The following is a 25,899-nucleotide window of genomic DNA, read 5'->3' on the forward strand; positions in this document are numbered from 1 at the left end:
TCCAGTACAAATACATAATCTTTATTAATACAATTATTTTTAAAATGAAACACTAAAATTGGAACCAGACATGGGAGGAAGTTCAAAGAGCCTAACACCCTCACTAAAAGTGGAGTTGTTCTTCCCCATGTCACTGTGTCTCCCCATGTCACCTCATGCCACTGTGTCTCTTTCACCAGTTTCTCCTCATGCATGCAATCCCTACTGCAGCAAAAAATCCAATCCAATTTTCTTCTAGAAAACCAAAATTACTCCCTGTGGATCACAGAAGATGAATACCTAAAGGAAAACATCGCTTCTGTTCTCCTCAGGCAGATCTTTGAAACCTTGCAGTTCACGTAATCCCTTTGGAAAGAAAAAGAAGATGAGATTCAGGTTTCTCTACTGATTCCTTTTATTTTCTTTTGTAGCATAATCACGATCCCAAACTATATAAGAAAAAAAATATCCTCTTTATTTCATAAAGGAGCTTTTTTGATCTGATGTGGGACAAAAGCACCTAACCTCTTCAGCCTGTATGGTACATCATCACACTAGTTATGGAAGATGGAAATAGCCATCCAACATACCTGCCAACATTGCAGCTTGGGAAAGTCAGAACAGTAGCCTAGGAAAGAGCAGTTCTTACTAATTCTGCACAATTACTCTTTTCTTCAAGTCTAGTTCCAACCCACCGTCATTTCTTTCTCTGCTTGCCAGAAGAATGAATGCCATCTGCCACATCTCCCCATTTCTCCCCCAACAGTAAAAACTTTGCTGACCACATCCCATTACCTCTAAAACCATCCGGATATTGGCTTTTATTCTGGCAGAATCTTTAGTAAGAGTTTCACTGAGCCTGTCAAAAAACAGAAAAAATCCACAGGAGATAATGGAGAAGGAAGGGTTGGCCTGGTAAACCATAACAGCTCTTGATCGCCCATTGATGAAGACAATATGGCATACAGGGAGGACCTGTTTTTATAGTGCATGCTGGAAAATTTATCTGAATATGAATAAGAATGCAATCCTATATGAACCCATCAAAGTTCAAACTCCACTGAATACAAACATGGATTAAGCTGCACAAAAGAAAAGGAGGACATATATTTTTTCTGCACAAGAGACTTCATCTATGCTTGCTCGGCTCAATATTTTATAGTTTGCTGGAGCCAATCGAAGTAAAAAGAGGACATGTCCAGCTATGATGCAGAATGTAGCTGCACAGAATTCAGGCTCACCCACAGAATTGGGTCTCGCATTTTCAAAAGTATCCAAGTTATTGATGTTACTTCACTGCTCATTTCCAATTCTACACTGCGGAGAAGTCATTTTAATTGTGGTTTGGTTTACATTTAGTTTGGTTATCATTACAATTCAGTTACCATTCCTATTTCACAAATGATCTATTTTCCATCATCTGTGGTTGGAAATTGCCTTTACACTTATAGAAAGACACTTTTTAAATGCAGTGGATAATTGCATTATTGTAAGTTATTTTGCGAGCCAGCTGACTGGAAGCGTGATCTGAACAGGAGGAAAGAATTTAGAAAAAATATTCCCACTAATGGCTAGTATTTAAGGATATAATCCAATTAGCAAAATTATACTCCATAAGTTTCAAATTCAGAAACTGCACTGAAAACCACTTTAGGAGCCAATCTTGCTTCTAATCATACACTTGCAACCTCCTTGTCCTTTCAATCTCCTCACTTTATAAATACAGTACCACTTTATAAAGTTGTAGCCATGACTAATGATATATAGCTGCATGAAATGTATACCAATACCATAAAGATGCACTGAGTTTACATTAATTTACATCCAATAAATCCAATAAACAGAATAGAACATGCGATGACATTCTTTCCAAACCCTGTGAATGTTATTTCTGTGATGGCCGATGACTGTCAGATTCTTAGCCTCATGCACAACAATACAAACTGCAGATTTTTCTATGCCAGAGTGACTATTAACTATGTTAAGTCAATAATATGTACATGCGCTAAAAGAATACATGGATCTACTGAATCAAATATTTATTTTAAAAAATGGCTATACTATAATATAGTCTCATCTTGTACATACATTCAAGAAGCGTGTTCTGCTTATAGCAGCCAGAAAATAGGGAAGCATACTAACCCTAGGTTTTATCAAATAGGACATAACAGAGCAAATCATCTTTCAGTAATGAGGTGGGAATAGAAAATATAAAGAATAAGTTCTTCTACTTACTCATTAAGCAACTTCGTCTTCTTCTCAATGAAGGTTAGCGCCTCTGGTAGAGTCAGCTCCACAAAGAACCCATAACCCAGAGCTACAAACATGGTGGATGTATCAGGCCTATAGGCAGGAAAAGGAAACTGAATACAATTGGCATTTAATGCAGCCACAGAGATAACCAAAATAGAAACTGTTATTCTGCTGAGTATAAAAGATCAGGTCACGTTCTGCTAAATTACATGAGTTTGTTTCATTTTGAATTGTACAGATCTAACCATTTATGATTTCTTTAATAAAGGCTAAGGAAATCGTAGTTGCATATTATGTAAATCCAATCACAGTTTATATTATTTAAAACAATGCAAATATATCTCAGAGAAAATGAGTCATCTCTTCCTATTTTCTTCATGAAAGCTAAACTGGCAGACATTAGGAAGATTTGAAATGTAAAATATACCATGTTGAGGTAGAATATACTGAAATTAGTTAATGAACCAAGAAAAAAATGGAGTATAGTAAACAAAGCATACAATGTAGTACAGTAAAGATTTCCTTCAGTTGAGATCAACTTCTTGGTAATTACATGAATATTAGCTCTGTTGGAAGCAAAATGGAAATGGTTTGCCACTGTCTTTATCTGGGAATTTTTTTCAAGCTTCACTATCTAGCTTCCAGATCCAGGATTTCCTGGTTGTTTCCTATCCAAATATTATCCAGATCTGTTCCTATATAGCATTTTTTGGATTAGTCAATGCCAGCTAAATACTGCCATGCATTCAGTGTTTCTTTTTCCAGTTTTGAAATATTTGGGTGATAGCAGTATAGTATAACCGAAAGTAACAAAATGGGTGTTGGTCCTTACCTGATATGCTCATTTTCTGGCAGCCAGACTGGCTATGCTCTGTCCATTAACCAATCGGACTGAGTCTACACATATGATGTCATTGAGCCCTTGTGGCTCCTCCCCAGTTTCAGATGAGGAAAACTATAGACTCAAGTGAGAATTGTGAGCAAAAAGTGAAAGTCCATAGTCACTGTATCTCTCTCTCTCTCTCCTCCGCATAAGGAATCCCCTCACGTGACCCATACCAAGGCGGGGCTGGTTGCTGTCTCTACTCTTACCAGAAAGTGAGCATATTAGGTAAGGATCAATGCCCATTTTCCTGTTATCGTAGAGACAGCAGCCAGACTGGGACATACCAAGACTGGGCTATCCACTAGGGTGGGAAATTGTAAAAAAGGTCCATTAGGGCACAAGCACTTGTTGCAGCGCCCTGCGCCCAAAGTCCACGTCAGCCGAAGCATATTTGTCCAAATTGTAATGACGTATGAAGACTGTGGGAGACGCCCAGGTGGCCGCCCGGCAAACTTCTTACAAGGTGGCTTAAGTGGACCAAGCTGCAGATGTCGCAGCGCTGCGTGTAGAGTGAGCTGTAATGTTTGCAGGGACCTGTATGGATTGAAGTTCATAAGACAGTTTAATACAGGCTCTTATCCAGCGCCCCAGACTAGACAATGAAGCCTTGGTACCCAAGGAGGCCTGGCGAAAGAAGATGAAGAGAGCTTCCATGCGGTGGAACGAGGGGTGCGGTCGATGTAGATCTTGAGGGCACGACGTACGTCAAGAGTGTGCCACTTTTGCTCCCTCTCATGACGGGGAGACGGACAGAAATCAGATAAGGTCAACTCCTGACCTTGGTGGAAACAGCTATTGACCTTTGCTATGAATGTTCTATGAAGGCGAGACGAACCACCCACAATTCTAGCCAATTTATGCTGTTTTGGCTCTCTTCGAGGGACTACTGACCCTGAGCCACTAGGTCCTGCATGTGTGCCCCACATCCTGTCAGACCTGTGTCCGTCGTAAGTGTGAGACGGCACAGCTCCCTGAATAAAATCCCTTGCAAAATTGCCGGGGACTGCCACCATTTGAGAGTGTAACACCTGTCTGGGAAGGGGGACCCTGAGGGGAGAGCTGCCCCTGTCGGCCTTTTGATGTGGAAGCATGAACCATTGAAGGCTCCTGCTGTGAAACCTGGCCCACGGGACAATCCCGAAGCAGGATACCATCTTGCCCAAGACTTGGAAGAGAAGAAGGGATGCCTTGCGTAGACATAGCACCTTCCTGACAAGTTCCCTCAGCCTGAGAATGCGGTCATTGGATAGGAACACCCCCTCTGCCATGGTGTCTATCAAGACCCCAAGGTGGAGAAGGCGAGTGCTGGGAACGAGGTGAGTTTTTTTGAGATTCACCCCGAACCCATGATTCCGCAAGTTGTGAATGGTGAGATCTCTTTCTGCCTGAACCGGAGACTTGGACAACAAGAGGATGTCATCCAGGTAACAGAGAATCCAAACTGGGGATGACCTGATGTGGGTGGCCAGTGCTGCCAGTACTTTTGTGAAAACCTTGGGAGCAGAGGATAGACCGAACGGAAGAGCTCGGTACTGGAAGTGCCTCCCCCCATAGGAGAAGCAGAGATATTTTTGGTGTTCTATGAAGATGGGGATATGAAGGTAAGCTTCGGTCAAGTCTACCGATGTGAGGAAGTCGCCTTTCCTGATCGCTCGGAGGATGGTGTGCAGAGAATGCATTTTGAACTGCCGATAGACAATGTGGCGGTTCAGTGTTTTTAGATCTAAAATTGCTCTCCATCCCCCGGAATTCTTTGGTACCACAAACAGGCAGGAATAAAAACCCCGCCCTTCCTGATGGGGAGGAACCAGTTGGATGGCCCGGATCTCCAACAGGTGCTGAATGGCCTGTTCCATCAGTGCTCTCTTGCGAGGACATCCGAGACCGGGCATGGCACGAAATGTTCCTGGGGAATGGAGAGGAATTCTAGCATGAGACCAAATTTGACAGTTTTGAGTACCCAATTGTCTGTTGTGGTCTCCTCCCAGCGGTGGGCAAAGAACATCAGGCGGCCTCCGATCGGAAGATAGTCCAGATAGTCATTTCCTACGTGAAAAATGGTGGTTGCCTCCTCCACGGTAAGATTTCTTGGAGGGGAAACGCTGTGTGTTTCTATTGGACCTGTCCTGGTGAGATCCCTGTGTAGGATTTGCGTTGTGGCTGGGGGAAGGAAGGCCCCCCGTCTGCCGGTCAAAAGAGTGACCTCCTATAGAAGGGAGCGGGCCGACTGACCTGTTTCTTGTAGATGGATGAAAGGACCTTGCACTTGTCTTTAGATTCTGTGAGGTACGGGTCTAAGGGATTACCAAATAATTGGGTGCCACTGAAAGGGGAGGCTGCTAGGCGCCATTTGGTACAGACATCCACCTGCCATGGCTTGAGCCAAAGCAGACGCCTGGCCGTGACCGAAGAAGCCATGGCTTTAGAAATGAATCTAGCAGCATTAAGGGAAGAATCAGCCGCAAATTCAACTGCTGCCCTGATCTTGTTGAGATCCTTATGTGATCTAGTGTCAGTAGGAGCAATGCGCTCCTGAAGCTGTTCAATCCAAACCAGGGCCTCCCTAGAGAAAAAGGAAGTGGCCGTAGAGACCCTAACAGCCCAGGCCCCAGTCTGATAGTTTTTGACTAAGGTTTGATCTGACCTTTTCTCCTCAGGCTTGAGAATCTCCTCAGGGGCTCTAGCGACTACAGTAGGTGAAGACAGGGCTGCAACCGGTGTGTTCACTGGGGGAGTCTCGAAGAACGTGGTGAGGTCTGGTGCAATGTTGTAGAGACGTTTGTCAAGGTTGGTTGGCTGTGGGCCCGTACCTGGAGATTTCCACTGCTTCTGGAAGACGTTCAGAGTATCTTAGGAACAGGGGTCACCTCTTTTTCCACCGTGGGTTCGGTGAATGTGGTACTGGGACCCTCAGTTGAAGCCAGTTCTGCCTGTTTATCCTGTGAAGTAGAAGCTGAAGCAGAAGATGGTTAAGTTAGCAGCTTTAATGGCCTTAAATAGAAGGGAGTTGAAACTATCAGTTTTGAATAATCCGGTAAAGGCAGGGATATCTGGGGTGACCACCTCGTCATCAGACAGGTCTGAGTCCCGCAGATTATCTTGCTCCCTGCCAATTGAGGCCTGAGAAGTAGAGGCAGAGGGATCAGATTGCTGAGCCGCAGCAGATGATTTATGCTTATGGCCATGTGATAGAGCAGGTTGGGGTTGCTGTTGTAGGACAGCATCCATGACCTGTTTAATGGTTTCAGCAATGATGTTTGCCGTATCAGCAGGAGAGGTGTACATGGTGTGGGGCCCCCCGAGAGCCATGTATAACCGGGAGGGAAGCCTGTTCAAAGGTGTGCTCCCTCTTGAGAGGGACATCAAAGAAATTGCCTCTGTTGTCAGGTTCCATCGAAGACAAGGATTCCGAAGAAGACAATTCCCCTTCTGAATAGGCCGGGGGAGGCGGGTGTCAGGGCCCATGGGAGGCAAAACAGGTGGAGCTGGGGACGCCACTTGGTGATCCTCGGAGGGAGGGCTGGGCACTTAGACAATGTTGTTGTTTTTGGGCCCTCTGAAATTCTTTCTCAAGGGCCTTCTGCCTGCGCTCTTCTGGTAGTCGCTTTAGAGACCTTGGGGTTTACTCCTGAGGAAGGGGCCTCTTTGGCTTGCCTCTTCCTGCTGCTCTTTGCTCCTGATGGCCCTGCGTCCTCTAGTCCTGCATTCGTATCCATAACTGGATCAGCCATTTCCCCCAACATAAATCAACACCCCAATAAGATAGGCAACGGTCTCACCCGTTTGCTGGCCAGGCGCTCCTGATCCCGTCCACCTGGGGGGATCCTGCATTGCTGGGCACTCCAAACGGCTGCTGTAGAGTTCACACCTTTTTTAAAGCGTCCAAAATGGCCGACTTTTTTTTTCTGAGGCTTTTCCGAGCCTCAAAATGGCCACCACTATCTTCGCGGGCTTTTCTGACCGACAAAATTTGCCACCGCTACTAAGTGTGGCCAGGCGATCTGCAGAATGGCCAGCAGCCTCGCCTGGAACTGCTGCGCGCTATATGGCCGATCACGCGTCCCTCCGAGTGCCCAGTATCAAGGAGCGCCGCGGGGAAACAGCCGTGGAGCCGTAGCTCGTGAGCTGGCCGATCTGATTGCAAGGCAGGCTTCCTGAGCGAACTCGTGGCCGCAGGCAATCAGACGAGGAGAGTCAGCCAGAGATCAGTTTTGAAGTTCCCTCCAATTTGTAGAATAAAGGATTAAGGAACCAATTTAAAGGAAGAACATTTTTTTTTTTGAAAAATTCACCAATTAAAGATATAATTAAATAATTTGGAGGAGAGATCAATTCTCACAGCCAGTCCAGGTTGGACTGAGTCTAAAAACTGGGGAGGAGCCACAAGGGCCTGATGACATCATAAGTGTAGACTCAATCCGATTGGTTAATGGACGGAGCATACCCAGTCTGGCTGCTGTCTCTACGATAACAGGAAAATAGATGGGATGGATTAATTTTTTTTCCTACAAGAGGAAAAAAGATCTAAGAGCAGGAAAGCAAAGTGAAAGAGAGTTGATCTTGTAGATTGTTTTCTATAAACTGTTGTACTTCTCTACTCCCATACATATATACCGGTACGTGTAAAGTTAACTTTCTAATATATTACATTTGTACTACTGTAGGATGATATAGAAAGAGAGCACCATGCTGTCCATTAAACCACCAATACCTTTTAAGGGTGCCTCAACATTCAGGGATGATAAAAGAAGAAACAGTTGAAAAGAATAGGCAAGACGTACAATAGAGTGCAATAACAATCTGCCTGGTAAATTTAGCCCTTTTTGTAATCTCAAAGGTCCTTTTTCAAGAGGCAACTGGACTTTGTTTTTCTTTGAAGACGTATCACTTCTCATTCAAGAAGTTTCTTCAACTCTGACTGGATGGTAGGAAATGGAAGGATTTTTGTAATGTTTCAACAGGGTTTATTTCTCTTCTGTTCTTCCCAGCTATTTCTTCCCCTTGTCTTATCTCCATCCAGTTTTCATCTTTTTTCTTTCCTCTCCCCTTCCCAGGGAAGCTCCACCATCCCCACATCATGTAGAAAGAGAAACATGCTCATGTGTATGGGTTGTATTTGAAGATAGCAATTACAGGTAATCTTTGGCTTACAATCATTTAGTGATGGTTCAAAGTTACGATAGCCTTGGAAAAAATGATTTACAATTTGTCCTCTCACATGACTGTCACAGCATCCTCCAGTCACATGATCACAATTTGTGATCTTCCCAGCTGGTTTCTGGCAAAAAAAGTCAATTGGGGAAGCTGGATTTGCTTAACTAAAATGGTGGTTTATTTTTACCCAATATAGGTAAAATGTAAACCCAGGTCTGGTGACATGATGACTCACTTTAACATCTGCTCTGATAGAAATTCATGTCCCAATTCTTGTTGTTAAGTCAACAACAAATAGAGTTAACTTATTTTAAAGACAATGTATGCTAATTAATCAATCTATAAGCCCTGAGAGATTATTATTATTATTATTCATCAACAATTGTCTATCTTTGTTAAATATTTTTCATTCTTATACAGGATGCCAGCTTTTCATCATTGTGTTTTTGTTTGGCAAACACAATCTCTTTCTGCTTACAGTTAATGTGTGTTCACACTATCCTTGGCCCTTTGCTATTAGGAAGAGGAAAGAAAGAAGTGTTACTTCACACTCAGCCACCTGTCTTTATACTGGGCAATGCTAGTGGGAAAGCAGCCTAAATTTGGCTCTCTTTCTGCACATTATCTTTCAATGCACAACCTTTTGTTCTTAACCAAGAATGAGTTCATCTGGGGATAAAATATCCACAAATCATCATCATCATCCATTCGTAATGAAGTTGTAGATTTCATAACACTAATATTTAGGGAAAAGCAGAGAACATTTTTATATCATATTTTCCCAGGCTGAAAAATGAAATGTTAATATTTTTTATTTATAGGGAAATTTGGTTAAGAGAGTTAACTCCATTCAGACGCATATTCTGACAGATGGGGTGGGGGGGAGTCAAGAGAAAAGACAAGACTTTCACTGCTTGTCTCTCTTCTGACTTTGCCTTTTTTCAGTGTTCCATCTTCTTTTCATTTCTAACACCATTTGTTAAAAAAAAATACTTCCTAAACTAGCAGTCGCCTTAGACAGCAAGATGGGCCGCATATATATTTAACAAATATTTATATTATTATTTTTTTATATTTTATTATTTCTTAGATTTTTAGACCGCCCCTCTCCCAAAAAGGGACTCGGGGCGGTGGACAGTCAATACAATAAAACCAGTCATAATAATTAAATACATTTAAGCTACATTTAAAATACATTTGGAGGGGGAGATAGGCTGTACTAAGAAATAAATACCTAAAAACATCACAATTAAAACCCCAAACCCTAAAATAAAATAAATCCCTGGGAGGTAAAACTAAGAAAGTGCCATAAATGTATATGTATAGTAAGTATTTTTTTAAAACCCTGAACCTAAAAACATTTTATTGTGCAGCCCAAAGAGTTTTCTCCAGAATGTTTTACCACTAAGAATAGCCTGAGTGCATGACTCATCATTCTGAGCATGTTTCTTGATTGAGGGGATGGAGAACTAAAAGTCCAAATCATTCAGAGAAATTGCAGGCAATCTCCTCAGCAGATTTGCCCATTAGTCCAACAAAAATCTTTGATTAAATCATTTTTCACACTTCACTTAGAGCTTTCTCATGCAACACAACATGAAAATTAAGGTTTTAGAAAGGATCTGGATGTCTTGTTTGGGGATTAGGCTGTAAATTACAGCATACAGTATATAAATGGTGCCCTGTAAATAGGTTTCAGCCTTTACAGCTGTCCTATGACAGCCTAACCAAAAAGGAAACCATTTACAAGAACCTAGCAGAGATTACTTTCAAAAATTTAATTTAGGAACCCTATTACGCTATTCTTTCCTTACATTTAAAGAAGAAAAATTTAATTTTCTTGGTTTTTTCCTAATAAAATGTATTTCAACCTTTTGACAAGTGTTTCAGGTTAAGAAAATAATAATAAGATTGGGCCATGAGAAGATATATAGATTCCTTGTTATATTATAAATCAGGTTATATAATATTAGAATATAGGGTCATGACGGCGAACCTATGGCACATGTGCCAGAGGTGGCACACAGAGACCTCTCTGTGGGCACGCACACAGTCGTCAGCTGCTCTTCTGGTTTCCGGTATACACATCCATTTTCCAGGGCATTTTTAGGGCATTTTCTGGCACAGTTTCAGGCCATTTTTGACTCCAAAAATGCCCCTGAAAACAGTGCAAAAAACGCCCCCCAAATGGCCCAAAACAGGCCATTTTTAGGCCATTTTTCAGCTATTTTGGGGCTAAAAACAGTCCTAAAAACAACCTGAAAACGGCCAAAAAATAGGCATGCACACTGGCCAGCTGGTTTTCAGGTTTCCGGCGCTCCTGCCTCACATGCATGCACACATTCCAGTTTGGCCACTCGGTGCCAAAAAGGTTTGCCATCACTGATATAGGGGCATTCAAAGGTGGGAGAGTCAAGGCAGAAAAATAGTTTTCAATAAGAAATAGATAAATCTGTGAAGACTGAAACTATCAGTGGTTATTAATTATGACAGTTATAAAAATATACTATTCTAGTATGAATATTTTTTTAAATATTTTTAGGAATGGAAGGAAGTTACCTGGCCTATTTTAAAATCCAAACCAAGACAAGATATTTTGAGTACAGATAGTCCTTGACTTACAACCACAACTAAGCTCAAAATATGTGTTGAGACATTTGTTAAATGAGTTTTGCCCCATTTTATGACCTTCTTTGTTAAATGAATCACTGCAATTGATAAGTTAGCACGGTTGTTAAGTGAATCTGGCTTCCCCATTGATTTTGCTTGTCAAAATGTTGACAAATGTAGGTGATCACATGACCTTGGGACACAGCAATGGTCATAAGTATGAACCAGTTGCCAAGCATCTGAAGTTTAATCACATGACCATGGGACAAAGGCTGTAAAAGTGAAAAATGGTCCTAAGTCACTTTTTTTAGTGCCTTGTAACTTTTAGCAGTCCTTAAATGAACAATGAGTTGGAATTTAAGTGTATTATGTAATCATTATTAAATATTTTATTTGTTAAATTGTTTTATCTAATTCCAAATTAATTATATTTATAACTTGCTTTTGGGCCTTTTGGTCATAAATAAAATCATATCAGCCAAAGAATAATAATACAAGAAGCTATAGTGTTTTTATTCTTTTCACTGACTTCATAGTCAATCACTGTGAAAAACAGGATGCCAGTTCAGATAAATATTAATCCAGCATGCAATTTGTTTATCCTCCACCAGATACTCTTTAATAGCTGAAATCCTTCAAACCTATCATTCACACACAGGTAGATCATATTAGTTTTATGAAGAAGAAGAATCACCAATAATCACTTATAAATTTCAAAGTGTATTTGTATATCTAATCTCACTACAAGAATATTATCATTTCTATTTATCTTTATTAAATCCTTTAGACTTTAGCATTTGTATGATTGGCAGTCTTTGAAGAAGTGCAGCCTTCTTCTCAATCATGAAGAAAATTAAATAATTGATGAATAAACTGTCACAATTGATTTGACTGCCACTACAACAAACTTAACTGCTAGTAGATACACAAAGATCACTTCTCTTGCAAGAGAGAATGGACTAAATAGCCCGCTGTCTCATTTCAACTACTGCGATTTTACCAGTTGGTTCTTATGAAAGGCATAAAAATAGTATTTTTAACTGAATTTCTCAAAAGTTGCAGAACATATAAAAAAGCATAAAAGACTAGAACGTTATATGATATTGAATACATGGAAGATCAGTGAGCTACTCACACTTCTGCATTGACATAAAAATGGCAGCCTAGATCCACTTGAGTTTTCAGCTCCTGGCTTCCTGTTTCCTAAAAGAAAATAACAAATTTACCTGGGGCACCGCAGCTCTTAATTCTTATCTCCTACCTAGTGTCTACTACAACAGGGTACTACTACATCACAAGGTTGAAAAGTATAAACAGTATATTTCATAAATCAAGTAGTTGAAAAGAGTTTTGAATTACCTGTAAACGTTCAATAATGTTCTTGAGTTGCAAATACTGAGCAATCTTTTCATAAAGCTCATCTCGCTGCTCCAACACTTTCCTGTAGGGAAATATCAATGTCTGAAATATCTATATCAATGACTAAGAGACTTAGAAAGCATGACATATGATGGGTTAACTGCAGTGAGGTAGTTAAAAGGAGGATTTGGAAAGTATTTTTAAAAATCACTCACTTAAGGTCTCTCTGCAAAACATCACTGATAAATGCTTCATATTGAAGCACCTTCTCTTGTAGCTGCTGTTCACTAAGCATCACCATGAGAGTTCCACCAAAAATATTAGTAAATAGATCCTGGAGTGGAAAGTAATAAAGTTAATTGGAAAAAAGAATATGTATAACCAGGAAATAAAGAAAGAAAGAGATTTTGGAAAGTTAGTCCACCGGACCTGCTTTTGCAAATGATATTTTGTGTTGCCTGCAAAAACCCTGTAGGCAAATACAGCCCATTTTTCTCCCCATCATTTCCCCCTTTTCGGCATTTTTTATAATTATCTAATTTGAATATTTACCCCAGGTCAGCCCATGAAACCCAGAAATGCACATTTAGGTACAATAAGGACAGGGCAGAATTCCTTATCCTTTCTCGAAAACGCAAGCATGCAATCTACAAAAGGTAGAAAAGCAGCTCCGAAGCGTCGCCCTACAAGCAGCAGCACCAAGGAGCCCCGTCCCTTCTCTACATCCAGGGTCCTACGACTTTAAAAACGAGGTTAAGTCTCTCCTCGGACTCAAGCTCGCTTCCAAGCACGTCAGAAAAGAAGGGAGCCAGGAGGGAGAAACTGTTGCCCCCCTCCACCCGACCCATAGCAGCTTTATGTATCCAGTGAAAGCCGCCAAATTAGGGGGGAGGTTGCCCGAGGCAGAAAAATTAAAGCAACGCTCTTCTTTTCCCGCTCTAAGACAGGAGGCGGTTCCTGTCGGCTCGGCGTCTGAGAAATCAAGTGGTTTTATTTTCCCAATTTAATTATGGGGCAGCCTCGCCCAACCTGGTGAACTTCCAGATGTGAGGGCGTTTTAAGTTTCCAATAGTGGCCGGGAATAGGGAGAGGGGCACCAATTTAGGGCAACTACCCTGCTGCCATGTTTTCAGGGAGGGGGGGGGGAATAATCGCTATCGCTTCTGATAGCAATGTGAGGGCGGCCATTCCTCCTTTACCCGAGCCTCCCTCCAGTTTTCATTCGGGCTCTCGAGACGTCAGGTACATAAACATGACACCGGAAGTGAAAGGTACTTCCGGTTGATAGGCGTTCCCGCCGCCTTCGTCTCGTTGCAGCCCGGCTCGCCTCAATGATTAAGGAGGCTCTTTCTTTGATTCCGCGGTCTCTCTCGCGCGCGCTCGATGACGGTGCCGGATCTGCGGCTGGACCCTTCCATTCGCTTCTGGATTCTGCTGCCCGTGGCCTGGATCGCGATGGCTGTGGGGATTCTGCGCCTGCGCGTGGCGAAGTTGCTGCGCGGCGAGCGCGAGCCGGCCTGGCCTGAGCAACTGCAAGACACGTGAGTCGCGGGAGGTGGGGGTGTCGCGAAGGACGCGCCGACGTTCCAAAGCATCGGGCGGGGGGAGGTGAGATGCGCGACCTCGCTGGAACGGTTGAAAGTCCAACGATTCTGTGGCACTTTTGGCATTCTGGTGGGGGAATTCTGGGACTTGAAGTCCACAACGTCTCAAGGTTGCCCAGTTTGAAAACAACCGGGCAAGAAATAAGTAGTAACCCCGTCAAGAATTTTCCGTCAATTCTTGGCGGGGTTGCTACTTTTCTCTTGCCTGGTTTTGTTTCAAACTAGGCAAGTTTCAGACTTGTGGACTTCAAGTCCCAGAATTCCCCAGCCAATATGCCAAAACTAGAAAGCCAAACTGGTTCCCGTGATCATGTGATCAAAATCCAGAGGCTTGGCACTGGGCTCATACTTAGGACCATTGCTGTGCCCCAAGGTAATGTGGTTGCCTTTTGCAACCTTTTCACTAGCCAAGTCAATGGGAAAACCAGATTTACATAACAATTGGGTTACTAACTCATCAACAGCAGGGATTGACTTAACAACTATGGCAAGAAAGGTTGTAAATGGGACAAAACTCAAAGTCTCGCTTAACAACATAAATATTGGGCTCAATTGTGGTCATAAGTCGAGGACTACCTGTGCTCAATGCCTAACTCAGTTTAATATAAATCTAGTGCTAATATACAATGAAAATGCCCACCAGCAGCAATAAATACAACATTAAACAGACTCATGGCCTGCCCGTCTTTTAGTCAGTCTGAAACTAGCATATTTTTCATCTTTCCTGAAAAAGTGGGGGGAAAGTTGAAGAGAGACCATACGTAAAAAGAATTCCATAATGTTTACATTAGGGAGCAACAGCCTTTTTCTTTTTGATGGTTCTCAGCTAAGAATAAGCAGATATTAAACTTCAAGATATCAGCATAAACCTGTATTTCTTAAACTGTCTTCCACAAACTTCCTCAAAAACACTAAAGAACATACCACTTTTTTCTTCATGGTGTCTTTGTGAAAAGTGGATTTTCAGCAGGCTACAATCAAGCTCAAACATCAGGAACATTAGCTCATTCTTTTTAAAAAAACAGTTCTCATTCCAGATGTAGAAAAAAAATACAAGCTTGCACATCCTGGTAATGATTTATAATTGGTGCATTAAATGTAAGAGAAAATGAAGAATATGAACATTTTTATTTCAATATTCTTTGCATTTCCCTTCCCCCCTTTTAAAGAAACACAAGTGTTGTACTCCCTATTGGGGATATTTCTTTTGAAAGATTCATGGAAACATGTAGATATTTTCAGCTATGTATTATATACTTTTGTGAAGATTCAAGGCAATCCCATTGTGTTTTTAAATGACTTATAATAAATGTCTCCATAATGCAACTGCAGTTCCCCAAGTGGCTTCCAATGATATCCCATGTAAAGGATGCTGACTTCATGACACCTATATGAAGCTGTTGTAAAATATACTTCTTGAGTAGAGTTATTTCGCTGATCATGAAGAATACTGGAGGCAAAGAAGCCTTGCATGTTTTTTAATTGCCTATTTCCAGTGTCATGTTGATGACATTGGAACCATGTCAACTAACTACTACAAAAACATAAAGGGGAAGTCACAGTAGGAATCATGCAACAGTTCTCATAATACTGCAAAAATCAAGGAGTTTGGTAGCACCTTTTAAAACTATCACATTTTATTAAAAGGACTTCTCATTTTTGAAACCAACAAAGCTTTTCTCCTACAATGTCTATAATATTGCATGGGATTCTAAGGGACCAATTAAATTTCATAGACTACTTCATCAGTGCCTTTAAAATGCTGCCTTAAGCAACTGTATACAGGTAGATTGTGTGTGGGGGAACAAAGTGTGGTTTGATGATATATCCGGATTTGCACATGAGATAATCTCTTGGGCTAACAAACTTTATTAGTATTACAACTGAACTTGAGTGCTCTATCTGTCAGGCAAATTCTGACTCGCAGCCGCCTCTTGAGAGAAAATGGACGGTTCCTAACTCACCAGGTGAGAGAATGAAGTCAGCCTATTCTTGAACACCCCTATTCCTTAGACAGATTTTGGCAGATGCCCATCAGAAGCTTCTTGGCATGAAGATATCTCCCAGCATTTCAAGCTGCATGTGCTTGTTCCTATCAAAACCAAAACTTTGCTAAGGATGCAGAATGAACTAACAAACATAACCAAAGTGGATTTTGCTGCTCCTGCTGTTGTTTTGTGATACTTACCTCAGGTTCTCTTGGATAACAGCTGTTCCTGGACCAAGACTGTTTTTGGATGACTTTTTCAATGAACTTTATTTTAACTTCTATATTGTCACTGTCTTCCGAGATTCTAGAATTGTTAGACTTATTGCTGGTGTTATTTAAGGTTGTTCTTGTTTTGTAGGTTGCTCTGGTAATATTATTATTTTAATCAGCATACTTATATTAGTATTTGACCTTTGCCTATGCATCTCCCTATCCACCTGACCCAAATTAAAATGACATTCATCATAATATGGCACTACAGACTATATGAACTTATGTGCTTATCTGGAATTGCTTTCTACATCTAGATGGATAGGATTGAACTTTAAGAGACTAGCTGAAGGCAAACCTACAACAGTGCTCTACCTATAAGTAAGGTATGCTAAAGATTTCAAATAGAATGCAAGAGAGGTACTGTAAGCAACTCTAAATAAAGGTAAATTTATAAATGAGATTGTCAACATGAACTATGTGTATTTTTCTTTTCTGAACAGAAAAGAATTTCAACTCAAGTTTTGTCACCTTTTTATTTTTTCCAGGGATTTCTTATGCGCAAGCATTACTTCAATAATTCTGAGAATGGCTTCTTTTGCAAAACTAAACGCAAACTGCAGTCCCGAAACCCGCTGACAGGTAACAAGTATTTATATTTATTTATTTATTTATATTTGGTGCTTCTAGACCGCCCCCTCTCCCAGAAGGGACTCGGGGCGGTGTACAGTCCATAGAGAATATCACAAAATACAATAAAAAGTTAAATATGTACAGTTTGGAGGAGGTTAAAATGCAATTAAAAGAACTGTACAAAGCTAATATAAATATAAGTTTTAAATCCCTAAAACAGACACAACAAATTAAAAAACCCCTAAGATAACCAGATAATAATACATTTGCCAGGAGGGACAGTTGTAATTATGCCAGGCCTGCTAATCGGAACAGGTGAGTCTTCAATTTTTGCCGGAAGGAGCGGAGGTCAGAAGTGGTTTTAATGTCGGGGGGGAGGTCATTCCAGAGGGTTGGGCCCATCACAGAGAAGGCCCTACTCCTTGGTGTCGCCCGTTGGCATTGCCTAGTGGACGGCACCAGGAGAAGTCCCTCCCTGTGTGAGCGAATTGGCCGCAGGGATGTATGTGGGAGGATGCGATCCCGCAAGTAACTAGGTCCCGTGCCATGGAGCGCTTTAAAGATGGTAATCAGCACCTTGAAACGCACCTGAAAAACCACAGGTAGCCAGTGCTGCTCGCGCAGGAGAGGTGTTACGTGGGAGTACCTCGTACTCCCCATCACAGCCCGCGCGGCTGCGTTCTGAACTAACTGCAGTCTCCGGGCGCGTCCCAAGGGCAGCCCCATGTAGAGAGCGTTGCAGTAATCCAGGCGGGACGTCACCAGCGCATGAGTGACCGTGCGTAGGGCATCCCGGTCCAGTAGGGGGCGCAATTGGCGCACCAGGCGAACCTGGTGGAACGCCCCCCTCGCCACGGCTGCCACATGGTCATCCATTGACAGCCGGGCATCAAGGAGGACGCCCAAATTGCGCGCCCGTTCCACAGGGGGCAATTGTTCGCCCCCTATGGCCAGCGATGGAATCAGCTGGCTGAACCGAGGTGCCGGTAGCCACAGCCACTCGGTCTTGGAGGGGTTGAGTTTAAGTCTGTTGCCCCCCATCCAGACCCCGACGGCTTCCAAGCACCGAGACATCACTTCGACAGCCTCGTTGGGGTGGTTTGGGGTTGAAATATACAGCTGAGTATCATCAGCGTAGAGGTGATACTCAACCCCAAAACCACGGATGATCTCACCCAGCGGCTTCACATATGTGTTGAACAGGAGAGGCGAGAGGACCGACCCCTGTGGCACTCCACAAGTGAGTGGCCTCGGGGTCGACCTCTGTCCCCCTGTCAACACACATTGCCTCCGATCGGAGAGGTAGGAGCCGAACCACCGCAAAACGGTACCTCCGACTCCTATCCCCTCCAACCGGCGCAATAGGATACCATGGTCGATGGTATCAAAAGCCGCCGAGAGGTCTAATAGGACCAGGATAGAGGAACAACCTCTATCTCTGGCCCTCCAGAGATCATCAACCAACGCGACCAAGGATGTCTCTGTGCTGTGCCCGGGTCGGAAGCCGGACTGGCGTGAGTCTAGATACTCGGATTCGTCAAGGTGTCGTGGAAACTGCTGCGCCACCACATTCTCAACAACCTTCGCTAGAAACGGAAGGTTGGAGACTGGACGATAGTTAGCTAGCTCCATTGGGTCGAGTGAAGGCCTCTTAAGTAAGGGCCTCACCACCGCCTTCTTCAAGGCGGTTGGTAAGGATCCCTCACCCAATGAGGCATTCACCAGGCCCAGAAGCCAGCCTCGGGTCACCTCCCAAGATGCCAGTACCAACCAGGAGGGACACGGGTCCATTAAACATGTGGTGGGTCGCAGCCGTCCACGCAACCTATCCAAATCCTCGGGGGCAACAGAATCAAACTCCTCCCAGGATGGTCTCACAAGACTCGCTGTTGGCGGCCCGTCCGGTCCACTGAGGGGGGCCCATCCGCTCCGGATCTGAGCGACTTTATCCTGCAGATATTCCCCAAACTCCTCTGCTCTGCCCTGCAAGGGTGCCCCCTGCGTCCTCTGTGACAAGAGGGAGCGGGTCACCCTAAACAGGGCGGCAGGGCGGTTATCCGCGGACGCAATAAGAGCAGCGCAATATCTACGTTTGGCCGCCCTTAATGCCACAAGGTAGGTCCGTAAGTAGGCTCTTACCTGTGTTCGATCAGATTCGGAGCGTGAGGACCTCCACCTGCTCTCTAGACGTCTCCTATGGCGCTTCATCACCCTCAGCTCCACGGTATACCAAGGAGCCAGAGTGGGTCGCTGCCGCAGGAGAGGTCGCAAAGGCGCAACCCGGCGCAACCCGGTCCAAGGCCCCAGCCGCCGCCCTATTCCAGGCGGCCGCTAGGTCCTCTGACCGAGCGCTGGTCAGGGCTACAGGTAATGGCCCAAGCTCCGTCTGGAACCTATCCGGCTCCATCAGGTGCTTGGGGCGGTACCAGCTTGGACCATCTGGTCCCGCCTCCTCGCGGTGGGGGGTAGCGCCAGGGAAGTCCAGCCGGAGACATGAGTGATCTGACCATGACAGGGGTGTAACAACAAAGTCCCCTATACCCAGATCACTCGTCCACTGCTCAGATACAAAAACAAGGTCCAATGTGTGGCCACCTTCGTGTGTGGGGCCCTGAATTAACTGGGTCAGGCCCATGGCTGTCATGGAAGCCATGAACTCCCGAGCCACCTCAGACGCTGCTCCCGTCGACGGCAGGTTGAAATCCCCCATAACCACAAGCCTGGTTGTATGACTGGTTTGTACTCAGAGGGGGTAGCAGAAGCACCTTAAGTGGACTCACCTTAAGTTTTTGCCATTTCCTGCCCTAGTTCAAAAGATTGTTATCCGTAGAAAGAGTCTCAGTTTTGGGTATCAATATTGACTGTAACATTTTTGACATATATCAGTGTTTTTCAAAATTGGCCATTTTAAGATATGTGGATTTCCCAGAATTCCCCAGCCAGCTGATGTATACGTCTACTATTGAAGCTTTCTCAAAATAGTTTACAGAACCAGCTCTATTACCACCCTTCTTGCTGTTGTCACTGTTACATAAACCAGCCAAGGCTCCCCCATAAGAGGGGTGGGAGGCATTAAACTATGTTGTCTAAAGGATCTCTTGTCGATTCTGTTATGGAAAATGTTTCTGTATTCTGTGTGGCAGAAGGCTATCAAGAAGGTTCACAAGGATTACACTCCATGTTTTGTAGGGGCATCCATTTGAATGTGTATTCTCTATTAGACTTTCATCCTTCCAAACACTGATTTTGCCATGACTTAGAGAATGAGAAATCTAGTGAATGGTTGGTTGAGATTTCCCTTTGCTTTTAATTCAGTAGGTAAATAGGAAAATTGCTCTGCTTCCAGTTTGCTCACTGCACCCATTCCTAATACAGAAATCATACTGCAGTTTTCCTTATCATACTGATAGGATTATATATTTGAGGTCCTATTGCAGTGATAGCGAACCTTTTTTGGCTCGTGTGCCACAAGTGGGAGGAGCGCAGGGGGGGTCGAGTGTGGGCGTGCCGCACCCATAATGCGCGCACAACACGCGACCCTCCCCATTTTTACATGCTTTTTTCGCCCTCCCTGGGCTCCAGGGGCTTTATAGGAGCCTGGGGAGGGCGAAAAGAGCCTACCCTGACCCGCCGGAGGCCCTCTGGAGGCTTCAGGGACCATCCGGAGGCTTCCCTGAAGCCTTTGGAGCGCTTAAAACCACCCTCCGAGCAAACCGGAGGTGACTTCCGGGTTGCTCGGAGGGTCGTTTTAAGCGTTCCGAAGGCTTCAGGGACGGTCCCTGAAGCCTCCGGGGGGGGGGGGGGCTCTTTTCGCCCTCCCCAGGCTCCTATAAAGCCTCTGGAGCCTGGGGAAGGCGAAAAATAGCTTTTAAAAAGGTGAACTCAGCTGGCCAGTGCGCGCATGCGTGCTGGGCAGCGCCTCACGTGCCCTGACAAATGGCTCCGTGTGCCACTTGTGGCACGCATGCCATAGGTTCACCATCACTGTCCTATTGGATAGTCACACCCATCCCCCATTCCCTTTTGAGGGAAGCACAGCAATAGATAACATAGAAAAATAATACAAAATAGTATGCTAAAGGACTAAGACATAAGAGAAGGTAAATTTAGCTGATGTTAAACTATTCAGTATCCTTGCCTCCACCATAATTTCACTGCTTTATAATTGTCATTTTAAAAATTTCACTCTTTTTCCATCTAATTGAGGATCCTCCAACCATATAGACATGGTCTTCCTCTTCTCAAGTCATTTGCTCTTATCTTATACATATTGTCATACACATTCTTTGGAATATAAACATTAAATTATATATTACTAAATTAGGCTAAGGTACATGATTGTCCCTGCAAAAAGAAATGAGGCTTTGGTAAAAGACAAGATTCAGAGCAGGGAGCAATTCCATTCCATCTTTTGATTCGTCATCTTGACTGACAGCAGGTTTCAAGGGCTGCTCTAGGAGATGGCTTTCTTAGCCTTATTGGGATGCAAAGTTTCAAACCTGCCTTCCTCTATATAGTACATACAAAAAACATGCCCAATTTACGCTGCCTCCTGCGCATGTCCTCCATTGTTCTGCCACCGAGTCTGGTTTCCTTATCCTTCATCTAATCTTTGTCACCTTTCCTCAGTCTTCTTATCGATCTTATTGGGGGGGGAACCGTCTGAAATGCCTGGGAATGTAAGCAGATTGCTGCTTCTTTGGATCATTTTTGTCAAGATGTCTTCTTACATTAGCACCAACTGGAAAAGGAGGAAGGGCATTGCCAAACTTCACAATAGGCCTAGAGGCTCCAGGCAATTTATTTTTCCTAAGGCAGAGACACATAGCTTTTAGAAATTTTCAGTGTAGACTCAGTCACCTCTCCAAAACCTCTCTCATAGGTTGTTAAGTACATGACAGCAGTACTTACAGTATTCAATTACTGTAACTACAGTAATTCAGTAACTACAGTATTCAATTTTAAGTACACAACACTAACTTTAATTTTTGCCATCGTTCCGGCCATTAAATATCAATCTCCGAAGTTTCATATCCGGGCCCTAAATAATTCCTAATCTGTCAACTAAAATAAGTGCTTTAGTGTAGGACTTATGCTTAACTGCTTGCAAACATAGCCCATACTCTGCAACTAGCAGACTTGGGTGGTCTGTGTATTAGGCTAATTAAATACATTTGTGTTTGACTAGATTCTTCCAAGAAGAAGAGAGCTCCTTGGGGCACCAAAACACTTTCCTTGGTTACCATGGTTCAAAATTGCCACCCCCCATCCCTGTATTGTAATATTTAAGTACAGTAGGGATTACCCAAACGCAAACCACCACAGATCAAAACTTTAAAAATAGGCCTGAGTGAAAGTTGACTTGGAGGCCCACTTTAATGTGCTTTAAATATTCTGCAGTTTTTTCTCTATTGTTAAATATGGTGAGGGCTCTAATTCAACACTTCCTTTCCCTTTCCTTTAGATCCCACAATGGTTACAGAGATGATGAAGGGCAACCTTATCGATGTTCTGCCCATGATTCTCATTGGAGGCTGGATCAACTGGGCCTTCTCTGGCTTTGTGGCTAGTGAGTGGAGGGGAATCAGTGAGGGGAGGTGACAAAGCATTTTGTGTATAGTTTCCTATTTATTTGATATCCTCTGTTATTCAATGTCTCCAATGACCTTCGGGCTTGTGAATATTGAGTTAAAATGATTACAGCCTGCAACACTATTGAAATAGAACCATTTTAATTAAAATAGTGAAATGATGAGGAGAGCAAGATGACCGCGCCAATAACTTTGCTAATGTACCATGTGGTTTACAGTTCTTAGTTTAGCTGGTCCGTGAGGTACACCTAGTTTTATATTGTTACAAATGTAGAAATGCAGGTGATTGGTTGCTTGTTGTCGTCCAGATATGCTGAGACCTCATTTCCCAGGACTATTCAGCCAGCAAGCTAGCTCAGTACACCTGAAAGGCACAGCCTGGGAATGGCTACTGCGGCATCTGAACCATAAATCAGGAGGTTCACTTTGTTTACTTCTACCTTGAATTTTAGGATAGCCATACACCGCCCTGTGTTAATTTATAATACAGGAAAAAGAATGTGGCATTACCATTGTAGCAACATAAGGGTCAGGTTTGGAATGCCTTGGGAAACAAAGCAGCAAGGGGTACGTGGTCCAGCAGTTTTAGTAGAAATTTTCATCTGATCTGGATATGGGTGTCATATCTAAAGCAACAAGGAACAGCAGTTTGGAAAGGTTGGGGAGCTGGGGATTGAATGGTGAGAGTAGAATTTGGAGGGAGAGGCAACTCTAATCCCTCTCCCTCCAACCTTCTAGCTAAGGTTCCCTTCCCCTTGACCCTGCGATTCAAGCCCATGTTGCAGCGTGGAATTAACCTGCCTTCCATGGATCCCTCATGGTAAGCCGCCATCTGCCCCAGGTCTAGCCAGTCCTTTGGGCGGCAGGATGGGAAGAAGACATTGGTTGTGGATTGGTGAGCAAGAAGGCTGTTCAGGATAGTTACTGAAAACTCTTCTTTTCCCAGGGTGAGTTCGGCATCCTGGTATTTCCTCAACGTCTTTGGACTCCGCAAAATATACAAGCACGTTCTGAGAGAGGATCCTGGTGAGAAATTGTTCATAGGGAGGGACCCATGTGTGGGCTTAGTAGCCTTTCAAGTGAGCAAGCTAACCTTAAGAGACCCGGATACAACGCTTGCAACTCCCAACTTCATGGTTGCATAGAAAACAGGAAGAAAACATTCCGTAAACAGTAGAGTTGAATAATGAGAATGCTAGAGGGGGACAATGTAGCCTTAAATGGAGTTTGAATTGTTCCTAACTTACTACATTGTCAGGTCTGGCTTTCAGATCTAGCTTTGTAAATGGTTACAGAAATAGGATGCTGTGCCTCCTACAAGTCCTATTTGCAGAACAGCATCTGCCACCTTCCTTTGTGGCATAATAAAAGCTCACTTGATGCATTGAATCACAAACTAAGCCAATCACATTTTAGCTTAGCCTGTGCTATGGATTTAGCTTGCATGATTACTTATGGTTCATGTGTCGTGTGAATCTAGCAATTGGGTTAAGTAAACCATCTTATGAGTGCAGCATAAGAACTAAGTTTTATTTATTTCAACTTTCAGTCTAGTCTCTACTACCTTTTCAAGCAAGATTCAATATTTCAAGATTGTTTTGACTTATTCTTTTCCCAAAAGAAAATATCCAGCCAGCATTCAGTAATACCTTCATTCTAATTTTCTTAAGAGTACATCTTATCCAGTTATGAATGTGCACTTTATAATTGTTTTGTCCTTATAATTACAGAGAAATAATTTCAAGGATAGCTATAACAGTCTGTCATAATGGGGGAAACCTTTCTAGTATTCTGTAGTCTCAGATTCAAGATACACACATAGAGTAAATCTCACTAGGCAATTATAGTTTCCACATGTTCCCCTGGCTTCTCGTGCTCTCCTAATAAACTTAACTCTTCTATAATGTAGAAACCTTACACTTAATAAAATGTGATCTGCTGAGTGTCTTGATATTAAGTTTCCATTCTGCCTCTGGCAGAATATTTGCTTACCAGTTAGCCTAAGTAGGCTTTCATTCTCACATATTCGCACTTACCTTTCTTTCCTTCACTGCAGAGCCAAGTCAGCTATTGCTCGAAGTTCAGTTCATGGGCCCGGATATTCCTGCTCCACCAGATCCCAACAAGGCCTTCAAAGTAAGGTTCTTTATTCTACTGAATAATTCTACTGAAAAACATTAAGACAGGTGCAGGGAACCAGCTATTACCAAACTACAACTCCCAAGATCCCTCACCATTATCTATATTGACCGGGCTTCTATAAAGGCCGTAGAGGATCATAGGTTTTCAATTCATTGTGTGAACTTCTGTTTTATTATGATTGTCAAAATTTCCTTTAGATCAGAATATGCTCTGTCAGGAACATATTCCAACAATGGATGAGAAAGCAAACTTATTTCATATAAATCAAAACTATAGTAAAAAAACAACCACCACAAATTATGTTGGATTAATGTAGAACAGGAACAGGTAATCTTTTCCAGGAAATGGGAAGATGGGATTTTTGAAAGCAAATGTCTTCATAAAATGCCTTCCAAGGAAGGCATGGCTATCACGAAACACCCTGTCAGTAGGTAGCAAATGGGTGGTATTACCTGCACTAGACACAGGTGCTTCCAAATACTTTAAAATACTTAAAACCTTTCCCCCTTTTTCTGAATAATTGGGCATTCTTCCCACTCACCATTAAAAGAAAAAACATTCTTCCAAGACGTGCAATTTTTCTTAATGTGAAAACTAAATCTACTGAAAGTCATTTAATTTGAAGCCTGGGCTTCGATTCTGCCACTCTTGTAAGATGGTAGTGCATTGGTGGATATAATAGTACTTGAGAGTTACAGCATGGATTCGTAAATTACCAACAAACCCTTTCTTTTCTTTCAGGCTGAGTGGGAAGCCTTGGAATTGGTCTCTCACCACTGGGCACTTCAGGATGTTGAGGAACAGCTGATATCACAGGACCTCAAGTTGACCGGGATGTCCACGCCAGATTGAGCTCTATCAGTCCACTCTGGAGTACAGTCCTACAGAATGGCAGTGCCCAGAGATGCTCTGCTCATCACTACGAATTGGTGGCCAAGGATCACCTATTGTGCATGGTGTGCTAAAGTTGTGAAGCTGTGCTTGACTTAAATGGCAAAAGGCACTGACAGGGCTGAAAATCAATGATCATCAGTCTGATCAGGAAATGGTTTTAGAGACCTTGTGAAGAGCTGAAGCCTGGAATAGTGTCTGCTGCCATTTCCTGGTGTGCAGCAAGAGGAAAAAATGTGATAAATGTATCCGGAGGCTTCAGGTAGAAATTTAATGTATATGGTATTGCAGAATACTGAGTAATAAACCAAGGTAGCTGCAACTCTTCCTGCCCGATCGTTATCTGTTCAGGGACAGATTCTAAGAGGTGCTAACTAGACACCAAGTTTAAATACTTTTAGCACAGCACTGAAATAACTCTTTGTGGGCACAACAGAGTTATCTCTAGCAAGAGGGATATCTAGATTGAAACTCTTAGGGGGTACAATTGCCTGATGTGAGCTGAGAAGCTTAGCAGATGTGGATGTTCTTGGTTTGTACTGACCGAAGCAAAATAGAAAGAAAACAAATCATTACAGACCTTGGTTCAAAGCCCCC

The 25,899-nt window shown here is 43.0% G+C and overlaps 2 protein-coding genes across 5 annotated transcripts; one reads left to right on the forward strand and one right to left on the reverse strand.

Moving 5' to 3' along the window:
• Window positions 1-13,591, reverse strand: UXT (ubiquitously expressed prefoldin like chaperone). Of its 4 annotated transcripts, none has more exons than XM_081954799.1 (7): window positions 13,441-13,591; window positions 12,457-12,575; window positions 12,242-12,323; window positions 12,018-12,085; window positions 2,215-2,322; window positions 775-838; window positions 1-345 (listed from the first exon to the last, which is right to left on the reverse strand). In XM_081954799.1, the coding sequence occupies exons 2-7, from the start codon at window positions 12,540-12,542 to the stop codon at window positions 280-282; spliced, it is 474 nt and encodes a 157-aa protein (XP_081810925.1). In that variant the 5' UTR covers window positions 12,543-12,575; window positions 13,441-13,591; the 3' UTR covers window positions 1-279. The 4 variants fall into 4 exon arrangements, with proteins under 4 accessions (XP_081810925.1, XP_081810928.1, XP_081810927.1 ...); XM_081954802.1 differs by lacking the exon at window positions 13,441-13,591 and adding an exon at window positions 13,356-13,374; XM_081954801.1 differs by lacking the exon at window positions 13,441-13,591 and adding an exon at window positions 12,794-13,245.
• Window positions 13,488-25,819, forward strand: LOC309393033 (ER membrane protein complex subunit 3-like). Its single transcript, XM_081954763.1, has 8 exons — window positions 13,488-13,782; window positions 15,755-15,812; window positions 16,594-16,687; window positions 22,143-22,247; window positions 23,008-23,089; window positions 23,216-23,295; window positions 24,326-24,405; window positions 25,153-25,819. Exons 1-8 carry the CDS (start codon window positions 13,625-13,627, stop codon window positions 25,261-25,263), a joined length of 768 nt encoding a protein of 255 aa, XP_081810889.1. The 5' UTR covers window positions 13,488-13,624; the 3' UTR covers window positions 25,264-25,819.
• The last annotated feature ends 80 nt before the right edge of the window (window positions 25,820-25,899 follow it).

This window comes from Natrix helvetica, assembly GCF_964273705.1.
Source record: "Natrix helvetica genome assembly, chromosome: 1".
NCBI classification, from domain to species: Eukaryota; Metazoa; Chordata; class Lepidosauria; order Squamata; family Natricidae; genus Natrix; species Natrix helvetica.

Coding starts and splice junctions, on each gene's coding strand:
- LOC309393033 (XM_081954763.1), top strand. CDS start 13,625: ATGACGGTGCCGGATCTGCGGCTGGACCCTTCCATTCGCTTCTGGATT. Junction 15,813..16,593: donor GACGGTTCCTAACTCACCAG/GTGAGAGAATGA, acceptor TATTTTTTCCAG/GGATTTCTTATGCGCAAGCA. Junction 16,688..22,142: donor GTCCCGAAACCCGCTGACAG/GTAACAAGTATT, acceptor CCTTTCCTTTAG/ATCCCACAATGGTTACAGAG.
- UXT (XM_081954799.1), bottom strand. CDS start 12,542: ATGGTGATGCTTAGTGAACAGCAGCTACAAGAGAAGGTGCTTCAATAT. Junction 12,324..12,456: donor GTTTTGCAGAGAGACCTTAA/GTGAGTGATTTT, acceptor ATTTCCCTACAG/GAAAGTGTTGGAGCAGCGAG. Junction 346..774: donor ATATCCGGATGGTTTTAGAG/GTAATGGGATGT, acceptor TTCTTTCCAAAG/GGATTACGTGAACTGCAAGG.